Raw genomic sequence first — 16,811 nt, forward strand, 5'->3', positions numbered from 1 at the left:
CACCACCACAGCCGGGTTCCTGCACGCTGCCCAGCGTCACTGCCTCTCCTCCATGTGGGTTCTTCTCCCCCGCCTCCCGGAGACTCTGTGCGCGTCACAGCATCTGCGGGAGCGGTCCTAAGGAGTGTGTGCTTGCCACTCCCAGGAAGTGCCTCCCAGGTTATTGCTGAGAGGCACTGGGTATTTAAGGCAAGTTGCCACTAGGAAAGTCACCTGATCAATGTGCCAGGTTAGCTAGTCAGTGTCCAGTACTCCTGCAGGCTCGTTGTCAGGTCCCCATGTCTGTCCCGTCCGTTCCATCCTGCTGGCTCCTGTACTGTCAATCTTGTCCTGTCTATACCAGTGTGCCTGCCTGTCCCAGCTGTACCTTTGGCTTCAGCTATGCCGGAAGCGCTAGCCACACTATAGACTGTGCCTGTGCACCCTGGCCACGCCTCAAGCCTCAGCTATCCTTGTGGCCCTTGCCACACTCGAGATTTTGTCTGCCTGCCCCAGCAATGCCTTCAGCCTCAGCTACCACAGTGGCCCTCGCCACACCAAAGACTGTTCCTGTCCACCCCAGCTGTGCCTCCAGCCTCAGCTACCTGGTGGCCCTTGCCACACTAGAGACTATGCCTGTCCACCCCGGCAGTGCCTCAAGCCTCAGCTATCCCACTGGTCCTTGCCACACTAAAGACTGTGCCTGTCTGCCCGGCTGTGCCTCCAGCCTCAGTTACCCCAGTGGCCCTTGCCAAACCAGTAACTGTGCCGGCCATGCCATCTGACTTGGCGACTCTGGTAGTCCCAGCCTTGCTAAAGAGTTCGTATGCCCTGTCTGTGCCATCTTCCCCGGCCACTCTTGTGGTCCATGTCTACACGAGACCCAGCGCTTTTTACTCTTTTGTCCACCCCTGCCCTGGGGGTCAGCTGCCACAGTCCCAGTCCCTGGCTTGGAAGTAGCACCTGGTCTCCACCTTGTGGTGGGCGATTAGTCAAGCCCATCCCACTAAAAGGGTGGGCCTGAGGTTCCCCTGTCGTCCAGTGAGTCCGCTACTACAGCTCGCCGCAGTACCACCATCACCTGGCGGGAAGCACATGACAACCAGTGCACAAATACATCACCAGGACCACCATAAGTACACAAATGCATCACTAGAACCATCATCAGTACAAAACTACATCACCAGAATTATAAGTACATAAATAAATAACCAGGACCACTATTAGTACTTGAATACAAGAACCAAAGTTAGTGCAATGATCAATTGTAATGGCAAGGCAGCCCCACATACAGTACAATTCTATTGCATGCACCTACAACTTCCAGTATGTTCTTAAATTAGAAGATACTGGGAGTTGTTATTATAAATCATTATCAAATAAACCTTTATATCCAGGAATTGATTCTTTGGGGGGGTTGTTTTTAGGCTGCTCTACTGTATTACTCTGTGAGCGTTAACCCCTTATATCAGACTATAAAAAATAGCACTAGAAAGGTCCACAGCTCTGGAACCCTATGGAGGATTTAAAGAAAAAAAGTAGACTTTTAATGGAGGCACTGGGGATAAAATAACACCAACAACCGGACACTTTTGATTGTGTAAATGTTACTGGACATGTATTACACAGTATTAATCACACACCAATAGCTTACATTAGGTAATTCATAACATCTTGTTCAGCATATTGTCCTTTTGCTATGGCTACAGGAGAACAACACATTTCCATCAGTGCACTATATCTCATAATTATTACTACACCTTTGTTGCTCTTTTATTGTTAGTGATTCTCCATGAATTTCATGGAATGCACTGACAAGAGAAATGTGGAGATTTTTGCCATGGGTGTGTGGCATAGAAAAAGGAAAACCGTGGGAAAACTGCTGGTTACCAAATGAGTCATTCAGATCCTCCAGGCAAGTAGACCTCCTCCCTATGCCCTTGCCATGGAGTCTCATAGGTCATGGCCTCACCTAGAAACGTCTCAACGTGCGTTGTTTTATGTATTACTCTTGGATGTAGCCGAAATTTACAATTTAGTCTCTCTCCACCCTTCAGTCAAGACATGGAACATGAACTGGAACCTATTACTACTGAAGAATGAGCAAACTTTTATAACATTTGCTTAGTTTGGATATATAATTTAGTGGCTATGAAATTCTGCGAATGCAATGTTAAGCATCATGTAACTACTAGCTTACAATGCTTAAATGGGATTATAAATTATGTATATTCTTTTAACTTCCTATTAAAAGGATGATTTCATTTTTTTATAGATTTCTTTATTCTTTTTTTTGTACATGATTATGGTAGCGACCATATTGCCTGAGTTTCTATTATCAGCATTTAGAGTTATGTTTTACAGTAGTCACAGACAGTAATAAACTCAAAATGTCAATGGGCGCTTTCTAGATATTTTAAGTGATCTGTGCAGAGATCATTGTGCAGGTAGGGGGAGTAGGTGAGCTGTGACATCATCTATTGTTGGATGGTGGATGGTGTGTTATCTGTACATAGGTGTTACCATCATTGTAATCCTGCCTGTGATGATAATGGGTTGACTACTGTAAATTGAACAGGAAACATTAGCCTATCTCAGTGGTCAGAGTGAAATCTTTAAAATGTCTAGATTTTGTTTTTCAAAATACTGGAGATAAAGAAGTGATATCAATGACTCAATATCATCAACAATAATTAAAAAAAAATGTTTAACATAAAAAAAACCAATATTTAAATAATTAATCTCTTTTTGCTGCCAAATTACTTTTAAGTAGAAGAAATTTTACAATTTGGAATGGAGTGGGCAGATTTACTCATAGGCCCCAATTCTTCAAACCGGCATTTTCTCACCAGTCTTATTGAGGGGTTGTGGTGAAGTGGTGAAGTCAAATGTTCCTGATTCATGAAGACGTGCTCGCCTCTTCATGAGTGTGGGACATGTGATGAGTGGACTGCGGCCCTGAGTGCTACGGCAGAAATCTTAGCGGTGAGATTTTTGGGAACACCACCACCATAATTTAGACAAGCTGTGGCATCATTCCCTGGTCCACCCAGATCTTCCAGAAAACGACCAAAGACACAACATTTTGCAACATTAACCCCTTAACGACCACGGGCAGTAAAATTATGTCATAGCAGTCATAGTGTTAATCGGGGGAGATCGACGCACATCTCAGCTGATTTATACAGCTGACATGTGTGCCTGCCAGGCACGAGTGGAATTACTAACCGCCCGTGCCTTTTAACCCCTTAAATGTCGCTGTCAATATGTGATCACGCCATTATAATAGCGATCGCGCTATATCTTTACTTATAGGAAGATACCGGAAGTCACGTGACGTGAACACGTGGATCCGATGGTTGTCATGGTAGCACAGGGTCATGTGATGAATCCTGTGCTCACATGACTTAGATACAGCAGAGTGCTGCTTGTTACAAGAGATGATCATTTCTCCCTGTCTGAGCAATGCTGCTGATCGGGAGAAAGAAATGAGCGATCAGACAGCTGATTGTTATAGCCCCCTAGGGGGACCAGTAAAATAAAAAAAAATAATAAAAAAAATAATAAAAGAAACAAAAAGTTCAAATCAACCCCCTTTCGTCTCATTGAAAATGAAAGGGTTACAAAAATAAAAAAATATACACACATTTGGTATCGCCGCATTCAGAAATGCTCGATCTATCAAAATACTAAATCAATTAATCTGATTGGTAAACGGCGTAGCAGCAAAAACAATTACAAACGCCAAAATTACGTTTTTTGGTTTCCACAAATTTTGCGCAAAATGCAATAACAGGCGATTAAAAAGTGGCATCTGCTCAAAAATGGTATGGTTAAAAATGTCAGCTTGAGACGCAAAAAATTGGGCATACCTGAGGTATAGATCCCAAAAAATGAGAACGCTATGGGTCACGGAAATGGCGCAAAACATATGCCACTTTTTTTTCGCACAAACTTCTGATTTTTTTTTAATCTCTTAGATAAAAGTAAACTTATTCATGTTTGGTGTCTACAAACTCGCACCAACCTGAGGCATCACAGTGACATATCAGTTTTATTATATAGTGAATACTGTGAATAAAATATCTCAAAATCAATGGTGAAATCACACTTTTTTTGGCAATTTTTCCACATTGGATTTTTTTTGCTGTTTTCCAGTACACTATATGGTAAAACACATAGTGTAATTTCAAAGTGCAGCTTGTTCCGCAAAAAACAAGCCCTCACATGACCATATTGACTGAAAAATAAAAATGTTACGTCTCTCGGAAGAAGAATGGGAAAAAAAACGGAAAGCGTAAAATCGGCTGATCGTGAAGGGGTTAAAAGCATTTATGTCACTTTTCTGGTGTAATAGCTTTGATTAATCAGTCATGTTGTCTAAATTTTAGATCATGCAGAGGTAGACTGGACAATCTTAGGGCTCATGCACACGTAACTGCTGAATATTCTGCAGCGATTTGACAGCACATGTGAGTGTCAAATCACTGCAGAAACACTGCATAATGGATGCAGTTTTTTGTAGAAAAAAGCCGATTTCATGCGCTATGGCTGCTGCCCCCACCATAGACACAGTGGGAGCTGCATCCATAGCGCACGGAATAATTGACATGCTCATTTTATGAACGCACAGATTTGGGTCAAAATTGTAGCACCCAAATCGCTGCGTTCATAACAGCAACGTGTGCAATCTACATAGATTGTGCTGGGGACGCAGGACGCATGCATTTACGCTGCAGTGCAATATGCAGCGTAAATGCATGCAATTACGCAACGTGCGCACGAGCCCTTAAAATGTCCAACATTTAAGCAATAATTAAGCAGTTTGATATATTTAGGCCATTTTTAAACTATCATATACAGACAATTTATTCCCATATATCAATTTATTCAATATTTTTTTAAAAATTAAACAAAAAATCCACACCTACAGTGAAATATATAAAGATTTCATTTGTCATAACCAGACCAATTTATCAAGATTTCATTTGTCATAGTACAGACCAATCGGTTACCCTGAATCTTAAATACCAGGGACAGGGTTTACATGTTTATAACAGACAGTAATAACCGACAGTAAGAACTGTGCACATACTTAGACGGAGTGACGAGATCTGTGGGCCTCTTGGAGATGAGGTCATAGCCGCTGCTGCACAGCGCAGGCGCAGTGGGGACACATCGATAGTTGAGAGCGTACGTACCATCTTACATTCGTTGTGCGCATGTGCGGTAACCACGATATACCGCGCATGCGCGCCGACGTCATGATGACGATCTCCACTGTTTGGTTCTCTGTGGTGCACAGCTGAGACGGCATTGCTGCAGCGCGCAGGCGCTGTGGCGGTGCAGTGACGTCTAACCCATCTGACTAACTGGCCCACAGCTGATTAGAATTGTGCGGGCCTTTTTAAACCCCCATAAAAAAAAAAAAAAAAAAAAAAAGGATATGCAGCTCCATAGCGCTTCCAGGGACGGGAGCGGCTGTTTATCACTACAGGATTTCCCTGTGCTGCTGCCGATTCTGTTAAAGAGAGACGCTGTGGATCTGCATATCCAACTATCCCTTCATTATGGCAAGTAGATACTATATATGTTGATTGTGTTTTGTTGTCTATCTTCCACACATTCCTGTGTTATGCTTTGAACTTTAACAGATACTATGTCCCAATCCTGATAGACTGTATTTGTTTCTTGTAGCCTCCTGATGAACCACAGTAATTCATGTGGGGAAACGCGTTGAGGTGGAGACTGTTCTAACAGACTTGATGATTAAAAGTTCACTCTAAATTGACTGGGACTGGATGTTATACGCTCTGACTTCTTTTGGATCCATCTGAACTATATATTTGAATGGCATATGCCATGAATGTTCTGGAGAAGACTATATAAATCCACAAGTTAAGTTATCTGTGTAGCGTTTTCCGAAACCCCTGAGTGAACTGTCTATATTAACCCGAATAAATTACTGTCTGTTATAAACATGTAAATCCTGTCCCTGGTATTTAAGATTCAGGGTAACCGATTGGTCTGTACTATGACAAATGAAATCTTGATAAATTGGTCTGGTTATGACAAATGAAATCTTTATATATTTCACTGTAGGTGTGGATTTTTTGTTTAATTTTTAAAAAAATATTGAATAAATTGATATATGGGAATAAATTGTCTGTATATGATGATATATATTCCCTAGGCCTATGAGCCATCTAATGTTATGCATTTTTAAACTATGCAGTCTTAAATTGGTTGCAATTTTTGGATCTGACCTTTCCCAACAAATCCCACCACTTCTCACTAGGTCACTCCCCAATGTTGATCTGATCTGAAAAAGTATCTAAGGCCTAAAACACACTTCTGCAAAAAAAAGTACGTGTCTTACGGTCCGTTTTTCGGGTCCGTGTTCCGTTTTTTAGGGGCGTTTCTCCGGTACGTATGACATCCGTGTTGATGGCGTATGCTGTCCGTGTGTGTGTGTGGAATGACCGTGTGTGCGTGTGGCATGAACGTGTATGTGTACGTGGAATATCCGTGTTTGTGATGCACAATGTCGTCTATAGATGTCGGCTGACAGCAGACAGAGTTGCACGATGAGAATGAACTCGGGTGAACTTCACCTGACTTCATTGTCATGCCGCGGCTCTGTCTGTGTCGCGTCCTGATTAGCGGTCACCTGTGCAGGATTCACTGGTGACCGCTAATCCCCTGAGTGACTGAAGTGAGCAGCCCTCTCTCATACTCACCGATCTCCGGTGCGGCACTGCTCAGCTGTTATTAAAACTCTGGCGGCTTTAACTATTTTGTAAAAGCCGGCCGCTCATTAATCAATCTCGTATTCCCTGCTTTCCCCGCCCACAGGCGCCTGTGATTGGTTGCAGTCAGACACGCCCCCCACGCTGAGTGACAGCGCTGTCACTGCACCCAATCACAGCAGCCGGTGGGCGTGTCTATACTGTGCAGTAAAATAAATAAATAAATAATTTAAAAAAAACGGCATGCGGTCCCCCACAATTTTAATACCAGCCAGATAAAGCCATACGGCTGAAGGCTGGTATTCTCAGGATGGGGAGCCCCACGTTATGGGCAGCCCCCCAGCCTAACAATATCAGTCAGCAGCCGCCCAGAATTGCCGCATACATTATATGCGACAGTTCTGGGACAGTACCCGGCTCTTCCCGATTTGCCCTGGTGCGTTGGCAATCGGGGTAATAAGGAGTTAATGGCAGCAACCCATAGCTGTCACTAAATCCTAGATTAATCATGGCAGGCGTCTCCCCGAGATACCTTCCATGAGTAATCTGTAAGTTACAGTAAATAAACACACACCAGAAAAATCCTTTATTTGCAATAAAAAACACTAACAAATACCCTCGTTCACCACTTTATTAAGCACGAAAAACCCCTCCATGTCCGCGTAATCCACGGAGGTCCAGCGTCGCTTCCAGCTCTGCTACATGGAGATGACAGGAGCTGCAGAAGACACCGCCGCTCCTGTCAGCTCCACGCAGCAACTGAAGACAGCCGCACGATCAGCTGAGCTGTCACTGAGGTAACTCGCGGCAGACGCTGGATCCTCCAACTGTGACAGCAAGTCACCTGTGACTACATCGCTGTCACTCGGGCGACTTGCTGTCACAGTTGGAGGATCCAGCGGTGGACGCGAGTTACCTCAGTGACAGCTCAGCTGATCGTGCGGCTGTCTTCAGTTGCTGCGTGGAGCTGACAGGAGCGGCGGTGTCTTCTGCAGCTCCTGTCACCTCCATGTAGCAGAGCTGGAAGCGACGCTGGACCTCCGTGGATTACGCGGACATGGAGGGGTTTTTCGCACCAGGGCAAATCGGGAAGAGCCGGGTACTGTCCCAGAACTGTCGCATATAATGTATGCGGCAATTCTGGGCGGCTGCTGACTGATATTGTTAGGCTGGGGGGCTGCCCATAACGTGGGGCTCCCCATCCTGAGAATACCAGCCTTCAGCCGTATGGCTTTATCTGGCTGGTATTAAAATTTTGGGGGGCCGCACGCCGTTTTTTTAAAATTATTTATTTATTTATTTTACTGCACAGTATAGACACGCCCACCGGCTGCTGTGATTGGGTGCAGTGACACAGCTGTCACTCAGTGTGGGGGGCGTGTCTGACTGCAACCAATCACAGGCGCCTGTGGGCGGGGAAAGCAGGGAATACGAGATTGATTAATGAGCGGCCGGCTTTTTCAAAGTAATTGTTGCCGCGCATTCTCTGCACAGCTGTTCCTCGCAGCGCTGGTGATCGGGGAGCGGTAAGTATGAGCCGGGGGAAGAAACAGACCGAGCGCCAATGTAAGTATGACTGAGAACATCATCAAAAAAGGTAAGTATACTGAATTTAACAAAAAAAAAACAAAACATTATTCGTTTAAAAATGCACACGGACGGAACGTGCTGAACACTGACATACTCCATGTGCGGTCCGTGCAGGCACGGACCCATAGACTTTAGCGGGTCCGAGCCTGCGTGATGCTGGCCAAAAACGGACATGTTGTCCGTGTCGAAAAGTGCACACACGTATTTACCACACGGACACATGTTCCGTGTGATTTTACGTGTGTGTGCCATCTACCATTGAATAACATGGTTCTCCGTGTGTACGTGTCTCCGGTACGTGCAAATACGTACCGCACACGTACAAAAAAACGGATGTGTGTTGCGGGTCTAAAACAGATAAATAAGGTGCATAGTATGTAAGAGGATTTTGAATGGGAGAAATTAAATCTGGATTTTGGTGCATCTAGTTCAGAAAATGTACTCTAAAATATTCTGATCAGATTAGTATGATATTCTACAAAGGATTTGTGTGTAAATATGATTCATGAATAGAGATAGGTGAACTCGCAAATGTTTGGGTTTGGCAGATCCAGCCGGACTTTAAAAAAAAGTCCGGTTCATGGCCCAGACTTGACCAGAACTTGACCGCGGATGCTGAACCCCATATAAGTCGAAGATACCTGAACTTAAAGCTGGCTTTACACCCTGCATTGTATCTTACGATGCGTCGGCGGGGTCATGTCATAAGTGACGCACATCCGGCATCGTAAGGTACATTGCAGTGTGTGACAGGTACGTGCGATTGAACGGTAAAACGTTCATCGCACGTCATTCATTCCTCATGGAGTGAACGTCAGATTGTTCATCGTACCCGGGGTAGCACACATCGCAGTGTGTGACACCCAGGGAACGATGAACAGATCTTACCTGCGTCCTGCGGCTCCCGGCCGGTAATGCGGAAGGAAAGAGTTGGGTGGGATGTTTACGCCCTGCTCAGCTCCGCCCCTCCACATCTATTGGCCGCCTGCTGCGTGACGTCAATGTGATGCCGAACGTCCCTCCCACTCTAGGAAGTGGACGTTCGCCGCCCACATCGAGGTCGTATGGAAGGTAAGTATGTGTGACGGGGATTAATTGTTTGTGCGGCACGTTCAACAAATTGAATGTGCCACACATACGATGGGGGCGTTGCAAATCGTATACGATATCGTATGCGAAATTGCAACGTGTAAAGCTGGCTTAAGTGTTATAAAATGGGAGTAGTTGTAGTGCCATTTCCTGGAAGTGCCTCTCAGCCTATGTCTGAGCAGTACTAGTTACTTAAGGCATCCTACCACTAGGGGAGGTGCCTGCGCAACGCCTTTAGTCAGGAAGTTACAAAACAACAAGGGTACACTCCATAAGTGGACCAAGAAATAAGCACAACTTTCACCAGTAAATCTGGGACAGCACATCTCACAGACCAAAATAAACAACCTATAGCTGCCATGGGTGGAAGGATTCAATCAGTGTAAATAGGAGGGGAGCAGATGTGATAGGCCTCCCAGAACATGTGATCAAAGAAGCAAGCAGACCAGCAGAGATTATCTCTTGCTAGCCTGCCTATGAATCTGCACACAGTAGGTCAACACTCAAGTCTGCCTGTGTTGATCCGAGACACCAGAGAAACCATCATACAGAGTGTCAGAATTTGCAATGTAAACAGAGCCCAACGTCGCCACGACATTCGGTGAAGTTTGTTCAAAACTCTGTGTGACAATACCCGTGTTCGGCTTTTGATCTGTTTTTGACACATTTTCTGCCATGAGATGCAATTTGGTGCAGAATTTCTGAAACCAAATACTCAACGTGCGCACATAGCCTAAGCCAGTAATCTGGCATTGAGTTCACCTCAGGTGAGTTCATAGAGTTCACCTGAGGTGAGTTCACTAAGTTCATTGAGTTCACCTGAGGTCAGAGCTGGGGTACCATGAAAATCGACAGCTGGTGACCTTAGGTGAACTCACAGATGTAACCTCTCACAGTTGCGGCTCCATCAGTGTGTCCCGGAAACCCCGGTGCTCGGGCACATTTTTTAATGTGACCACGCACTGTGACATCAGATGTAGCAGAGTCGAGATTATTGTGGGATGTTGTGGCGTGGATTACGTTAGACTGGCAGGGTGCTTTGTGGGGTTAATAAATTGGAGAAAGAGGGTGTTTTTTCTGTTTTTTTTTTTTAAATAAAGGATTTTTTCTGAGTTTGTGTTTATTTATTTCTACTTACACGATTAGTAATGGGGGGTCTCAGACACCTCTCCCATCACTAACCTGGGGCTTTTACAAATCACAGGTGTCATTAGCCCCTTATATTACCCCGATTGCCACTGCAACAGGGCAATCGGGATGAGCCAGATAAGCGTCAGGATAGGCGCACCTAAAGGATACGCCAATTCTGAGACGGGTGCGGGCTCCTATTTTTAGGTTGGGGAGGGCCCAATACCCATGGGCTTCCTCAGCCTGAGAATGCCACCCTCCAACTGTCTGCTTTATCTGGGCTAGGTTTCAAAATTGGGAGGAACCGCACACCATTTTTTAAAATAATCTATTTAAATAATTTAAAAAAGGCACATGGGGTCCTTCATAATTTGATACACAGCCAAGATAACGCACACAGCTTGGGACTGCAGCCTCAAGCTGTCTGCTTTATTTGCACTGGGTATCAAAATACAGGGGACCTACGCCATTTTTTTCAATTATTTCTTTATTTTTACACTCCACTTTGGGGACACAGATGGCTAGTGTGAGGCAACCAATCACAGATGCCGGCAGTCTGACTGCACCAATCACAGATGCTGGCAGAGAGGGTGGGGAAAACAGTAAATATTCATCATAAGTTTTAATGAGTGGACCTGGAAGCAATGTTACAGCCACACGCAAACTCAGTAAGTATAAGGCCCCTTTCACATTGTGTTTTTCTCTACGTCCACAGGTCCCGTCGGGGCATCCGTCCGGACCGCCCCTTCTTCACTCTGCAAAGCTTGCTCCGGACGCATGCGCCCGACAGGGCCATTCACTGTTATGGAGCAGCATGTTAGCATGTGCTCTGTTTTGTGCCATTTTGTGCACATATACATTTCTGAAGACGGACACCCGAACGTAGACCACCTACGTAGACCACCTATGCTTGCAGAGGAGAGAACACAGCTAAAGTCTGCAATGCCCCAAACCCTGATCGTGGGCACAGACCACTGCGTTGTCCTGTGAACAACACTCGCAACCCCGCAGAGAAGATATACTGCTTCCAGGACGTGGTATGTCTGGATTGTGGGCACGTACCCTTACAAACTCATCATCATCTCTGGCACTAAGAATCTACAAAGTATTTAATAACAACCTTATCTCAGCTATCCTGTTGCTGCTACATCTACAACTTTGCTGCATCATGTTTCTGATCACTAACTCATCTCTGCTATCCCGGTGCTGCTACATCTACAACTTTGCTGTATCATGTTTCTGATCACTAACTCATCTCTACTATCCTGGTGCTGCTACATCTACAAATTCTCTGTGTCATATTTCTGATCACTAACTCATCTCAGCTATCCTGGTAAAGCTACATCTACAAATTCCCTGTGTCATGTTTCTGATCACTAACTCATCTCAGCTATCCTGGTACTACTGCATCTTCTATTTTGCTGATCCAATGCAATCCGTACATTTGTCCCTGCTGTATCTAGTGCTTCCTGCTTTGCTTATCCACCTGCCATCCTGCATTTCCAGCTGTATTGGTCCTCACTGTTGGGCATCCGGCAGCTCGAGCTCCACTTTACTATCGCCTCCGGTCCATGCTGCTCACCCTGATCTATGGCTTAGAGCACCCACGTCACCAGAAGAGCTCATAACACAGTGTTTATGTTACAACTGCATTTATATTATTTCCTTGCATCTCGGAGAATTTACACTTTATATGAATATAATGAGATTGCTATTGCATAGAACCCCATGGTGACTTTCACAAATAACAGTATGAAATAAGATCAAACTAACAGACTTGTTGAGTAAACACAGCTGCTCTTATAACCAGCGTAGGGGAAATCTGTAGATGTTGGATGTATTTGTTTGATATAATGGGGTTTTGGCATCACAATTCTCTCCTTTATATCTACACATATTAGCATTTAAATGAAAATGTGTCAATAGTAAACAAAACCAATGCAGCCAAAAAAGTAACACAAATACATAGCCTGACATCGCACAATCCAGTACAGCTAGGAAGGTTGTTATTCTACCAGGGACAGATTTCCCTTTTTTGTTTGCCCTGAACAACCCTCCCGGGGTGTGACGGCTGGAACGGCCTTTGTCCCATGGAAATCAGAGCTACATTAGGTGAACATTGTTATTGATGGATGAACAAAGCTTACAAATATGTCTAGGAAATTCCTAGAATGGCTGAAAGGTTATTAACTTTAATGCTTTGCATTTTTTCAGGACAAGCCAGCAATGCTGATCACCGTGTAAAATAAGGTCACCGCTGCGCAGGAGACAAAGAAGGAGTCTGTGGGCCGGTGACTTAGAATACTGGAACTATACCAATGATGGAGGAAATCAACTACTATGTCACGTCCATTCAGAACGGTAACATAAACTCTAGAAATATTTATATAGCCTTATATGTTTTTTGGGTGGGGAAATCCTTCAAATATGTCTTTGCCTTGCTTACAGCTCAGTCACTACATATCCCATTGGCAATACCTTCAAATGATAAAGCTTTGAGAAGGCCTTATAGCAGTGCCAAGGCAATGATGAATGCAGACATTGAAGTATTGGATGGAGAACTGAAAAACATATTTACTAGTGTTATTTCTGTTTTAGCAGACACAGGCATCTTGTGAAATAAGGGCATTTCTAATGAAAAGACCTATGTTGTCCTAATTCTAGCAATCTAAATCTGCCTATTTAGTGAATAAAACATAAATGTTTTGGGTGGAAAATTTTATGAAATAACTTGCATAGTATTCCTCAGACTACTAATACAAAACAACAATGAATGCATTAATCCAGCGTTTGTTTTTTTAATTGCCCAGCTAGAGTGATACTTTAAATGTAAGTCCCCTTCCCCCTGTTTGATGCTCACCGCCAGCGGCTTCACCTGATATCGCCACTGCTCCGTTGTGTTCTGGTGATTTGTGACTTGCTGGCATTTCCAGTGCCTCGTGGAGCAAGCCAAAGGTCACAAATCAATACAAGTCTATGAGAGCCTCGTTCTGGGTCACATAGACTTGTATTGGGAGTGTGACGTAACTTCTAACTTCTATACAGTCAGAAGTTATGGGCACAAGAAGGCGCGGCATTGGTAAAAGTTGAAGACGCCACAAGGTGAGTATAAGACCATGGGCAGAGGGCTTACATTTAAAGTGCCACTCCAGGGCTGGAAAAAAAACAATAACAAAATGCTTGAGTGGTGCTTTAAGTTTATAGTAATGTGACGGTTAGATGATTTTATATGTAAAGTTTCCATATTGCGGCTGATTTGTTTATGGCTTGTATTTATTTTTGAGACTTACATTTTTAAAGCACCATTCCAGGGTTTTATTTAATTTCCCTGCTGGAGTGGTACATTAAATGTAAGTGGCCTATCATATACTAACCTTCTGACGTCTTCATCATTTACCGACATGGCACCGGTGCGGCGGCGCCATCTTGTGACAGTAACTTCTCACTTGCCACCATCTTCATCTTTTTCAGCCGTATCTTCTGTCGGTCTCCTGTGATTTGTGACCTGCTGCCTGCTCCAGGCTTTCAGGGAGCGTGCCAGAGGTCACACATCAATACAAGTCTATGGCAGCCTCGCTCTGGCCTTGTTCTGGCTCTCATAGATGTGCATTAAGACCTTGTGACAAAACGTTTGGCTTCCGGACAGTCAGAAGTTACGGGCACAGATGGCGCTGTGGGATCAGAGCGGTGGGAAAAACCAGTGAACTTGCTGCAAGGTGAGTATATGACAGGGGGAGAGGGACTTACTTTTAAAGCGCCACTCCAGTGTAGAAAAACAAAACACTGGAGTGGTGCTCATGTCGGAGGAGCTGCAAGTTCAGAGCTCAGTGGGTGTTCCCTGTGAATCACACTCTCCCTTTCCTATCTGTTTCTGTCAATAATCAAGGCTATATCTCTTCATATTACACATGGCTGTACAGTATAAACTGATTTCAGTGCGATATTTTGCTCAACTATCTCTTAGAGCTGTGTGTGCATGGTGCTGGCATGTAATGACTACAGATGTCTCTACACAGTAATTACCATAATAATAATAATAATAATAAGTTTTATTTCTATAGCGTCAACATATTCCGCAGCGTTTTACAATTAAAAGTAGGTTGATGAGAATATGGAGTACATGATGGAGTAATACATGACCTCAGGATCAATATCGGCATGGGATCTTATTATTATTGTATTTATCTAGCATTCAGTAGTTTTCACCTGTTTTTCAATTGCACCTTATTCTTTAATTTGCGCCTAATGTAAAGTCTACTCTGTGTTTTTTATATATATATATATATATATATATATATATATTTGCAAAGTTTAGGCTTTCGCCTGACACATCACTTGCAACTTTTGCAAAAGTTACTAAATTTATCTTAAATTGTACTCCAATCCTCGGCTCGCGAGTAATGTGTTATTGTATTCCACAAACATTTTGCGTAATTTGTGTTGTTTTTTTTAATTTTGCATAACATGCAACTTTATGCATCAATACGTCTCAAAATAGTTAAAGGTAAAATTAAAGATGATTTTTGACTTTGCGTAAAACTTATTAGCTGTGTTCGGTATTTTGAAAAATTTGGTGAAGAAAGTGTCAACAAATGCCGCAAGACCAAAAAAAGTGATTTAAAAGAACCTGAATATATTAAATCTGGGGCAATAGGATTTGTTTTTAGGCAATAACCATTGTGCAGACATTGCATCAATCTGGAACACATAGATCTGTATAGAAATGGAATACACAAAATGGTTAATTTTAATTTAGATGATTTTCATATTTGCTTACCTGCTTAATTAAAAATGGGCCAAAGTGATAATTAATATGTAAATTGCTCCGCATTGTAAGGACTTTGTTTTCTTCAGACTCCCAGCATGTAGAAGTGTGACACAAATTGAATATAATTTCCATCTATTGATAAAGATGTCTCTGGCTCCCTCTAGTGGTAACTAGGAGCATAACAGGAGTCCTAATTCCACATTAGCAAAAACACTATGGCCTTAAATCCTCAACCCCAGAGTTGTTCATACTAATTTTGATGGGGCGTGCTGGAGTCAGAGGCATCTGATTTATTGAGAAGCACAAGACTCTTAATGAATCTGGCACGTCTGAAAAGTGATTTGCACCTTTGTGCGCCTTGCCACAAATCAGGGACTGGAGCAAGACTTGTGGCATAAGCTCTGTCCGTTTTGATGGATCAGGTCATAACTTGTGTGAAAATGATAAAAGTCGCAACATTTTTTGATCTATGCCACAGTGCGCAAAAATTTTGCAGATTTTCAAAGCGTTTTATGCTAGAATTCTGGTGTAATAGTTTCAATGACTCAGGGTCTTTGTGGTTCATTTAGTTCCTTTTAAGAAAGGTATATATAAAAGTTAGTTGTTTAGTTAATGTAGTCATTTAGAATTAATGTTTGTAGCAAAAACCTGCAAATGTTAACAGCATCTCAACAACTTTATACGATACACCTGTTCTAAATTTACAAGTTCCAAAAAATAGAAACTTCTGCACAACACTGACACATCACATCCAATGGTGCTAAAAATCCAGCTTAAAGAAGCATTAACACTAGAACTACTGGACTCGTGACACCTATATAGAAATACATGGTGCAAAGAAGTCAAAATGACTACCTCAGTAGTTCTAGTGTTAAGCGTCCGTTAACTTTTTTCCCCACTTGAGGGGAATCTGTCACAAGGATTTTGCAATGTAAGATGAGGACAGCATGCTGCGAGGGATAAAAAAAAAGTAAAAACATCTGTGTTTCTCTTATCTGTGTGTGAGCAATTGTTTACTCATACTAAGGCTATGTGTCCACGGTAGAATGTACCTGCGGATTTTTCTGCCTGAAAATCCGCGACTTTCGCGGCAAATCCGCACCCGCGGATTTGCCGCGGATTTGCCGCGGATTTACCGCGGATTTGCCGCGGATTTTGATGCAGATTTTTTTTTTTTCCCCATTCAAAACCAAAAATCCGCACCAAATCTGCACCAAACAATTGACATGCTGCAGATTTTTCCGGATCAAAATCCGCGGCAAATCCGCAGCGGAAAAATCTGCAGCATGGACACAGCATTTCCAAAATGCCATTGAAATGGCTTGGAAGTGCCGCTGCTGCAGATTTTCGGGAAATCCGCGGCAAATCCGCGGCAAAATCCGCGCAAAATCCGCGCAAAATCCGCAGCGTGGGCACATAGCCTAAGGGGTTTATTGCTCTGTGATTAACATTGTGGTGACTCCTCTGCACTGCAGAGCAGACCAGCACGTCCCTGATATGATTGACAC

General features: G+C 43.4%; 1 protein-coding gene and 1 long non-coding RNA gene across 2 annotated transcripts in view; one reads left to right on the plus strand and one right to left on the minus strand.

Annotated features, from left to right (window-relative positions):
• Positions 1-16,811, plus strand: part of PLEKHO2 (pleckstrin homology domain containing O2) — a 297,712-nt gene that overhangs the window by 107,889 nt on the left and 173,012 nt on the right. The window contains exon 2 of the mRNA XM_075346017.1: positions 12,750-12,896. Within this exon, the coding sequence (XP_075202132.1) occupies positions 12,876-12,896 (21 nt within the window). The 5' untranslated portion in view covers positions 12,750-12,875. The remainder of the gene's footprint in view (positions 1-12,749; positions 12,897-16,811) is intronic.
• LOC142304039 (uncharacterized) overlaps positions 1-16,811 on the minus strand; it is a 134,830-nt gene that overhangs the window by 84,146 nt on the left and 33,873 nt on the right. The window lies entirely within an intron of this gene.

The sequence above is a fragment of the Anomaloglossus baeobatrachus genome, chromosome 4, assembly GCF_048569485.1.
Source record: "Anomaloglossus baeobatrachus isolate aAnoBae1 chromosome 4, aAnoBae1.hap1, whole genome shotgun sequence".
Classification (NCBI taxonomy): domain Eukaryota; kingdom Metazoa; phylum Chordata; class Amphibia; order Anura; family Aromobatidae; genus Anomaloglossus; species Anomaloglossus baeobatrachus.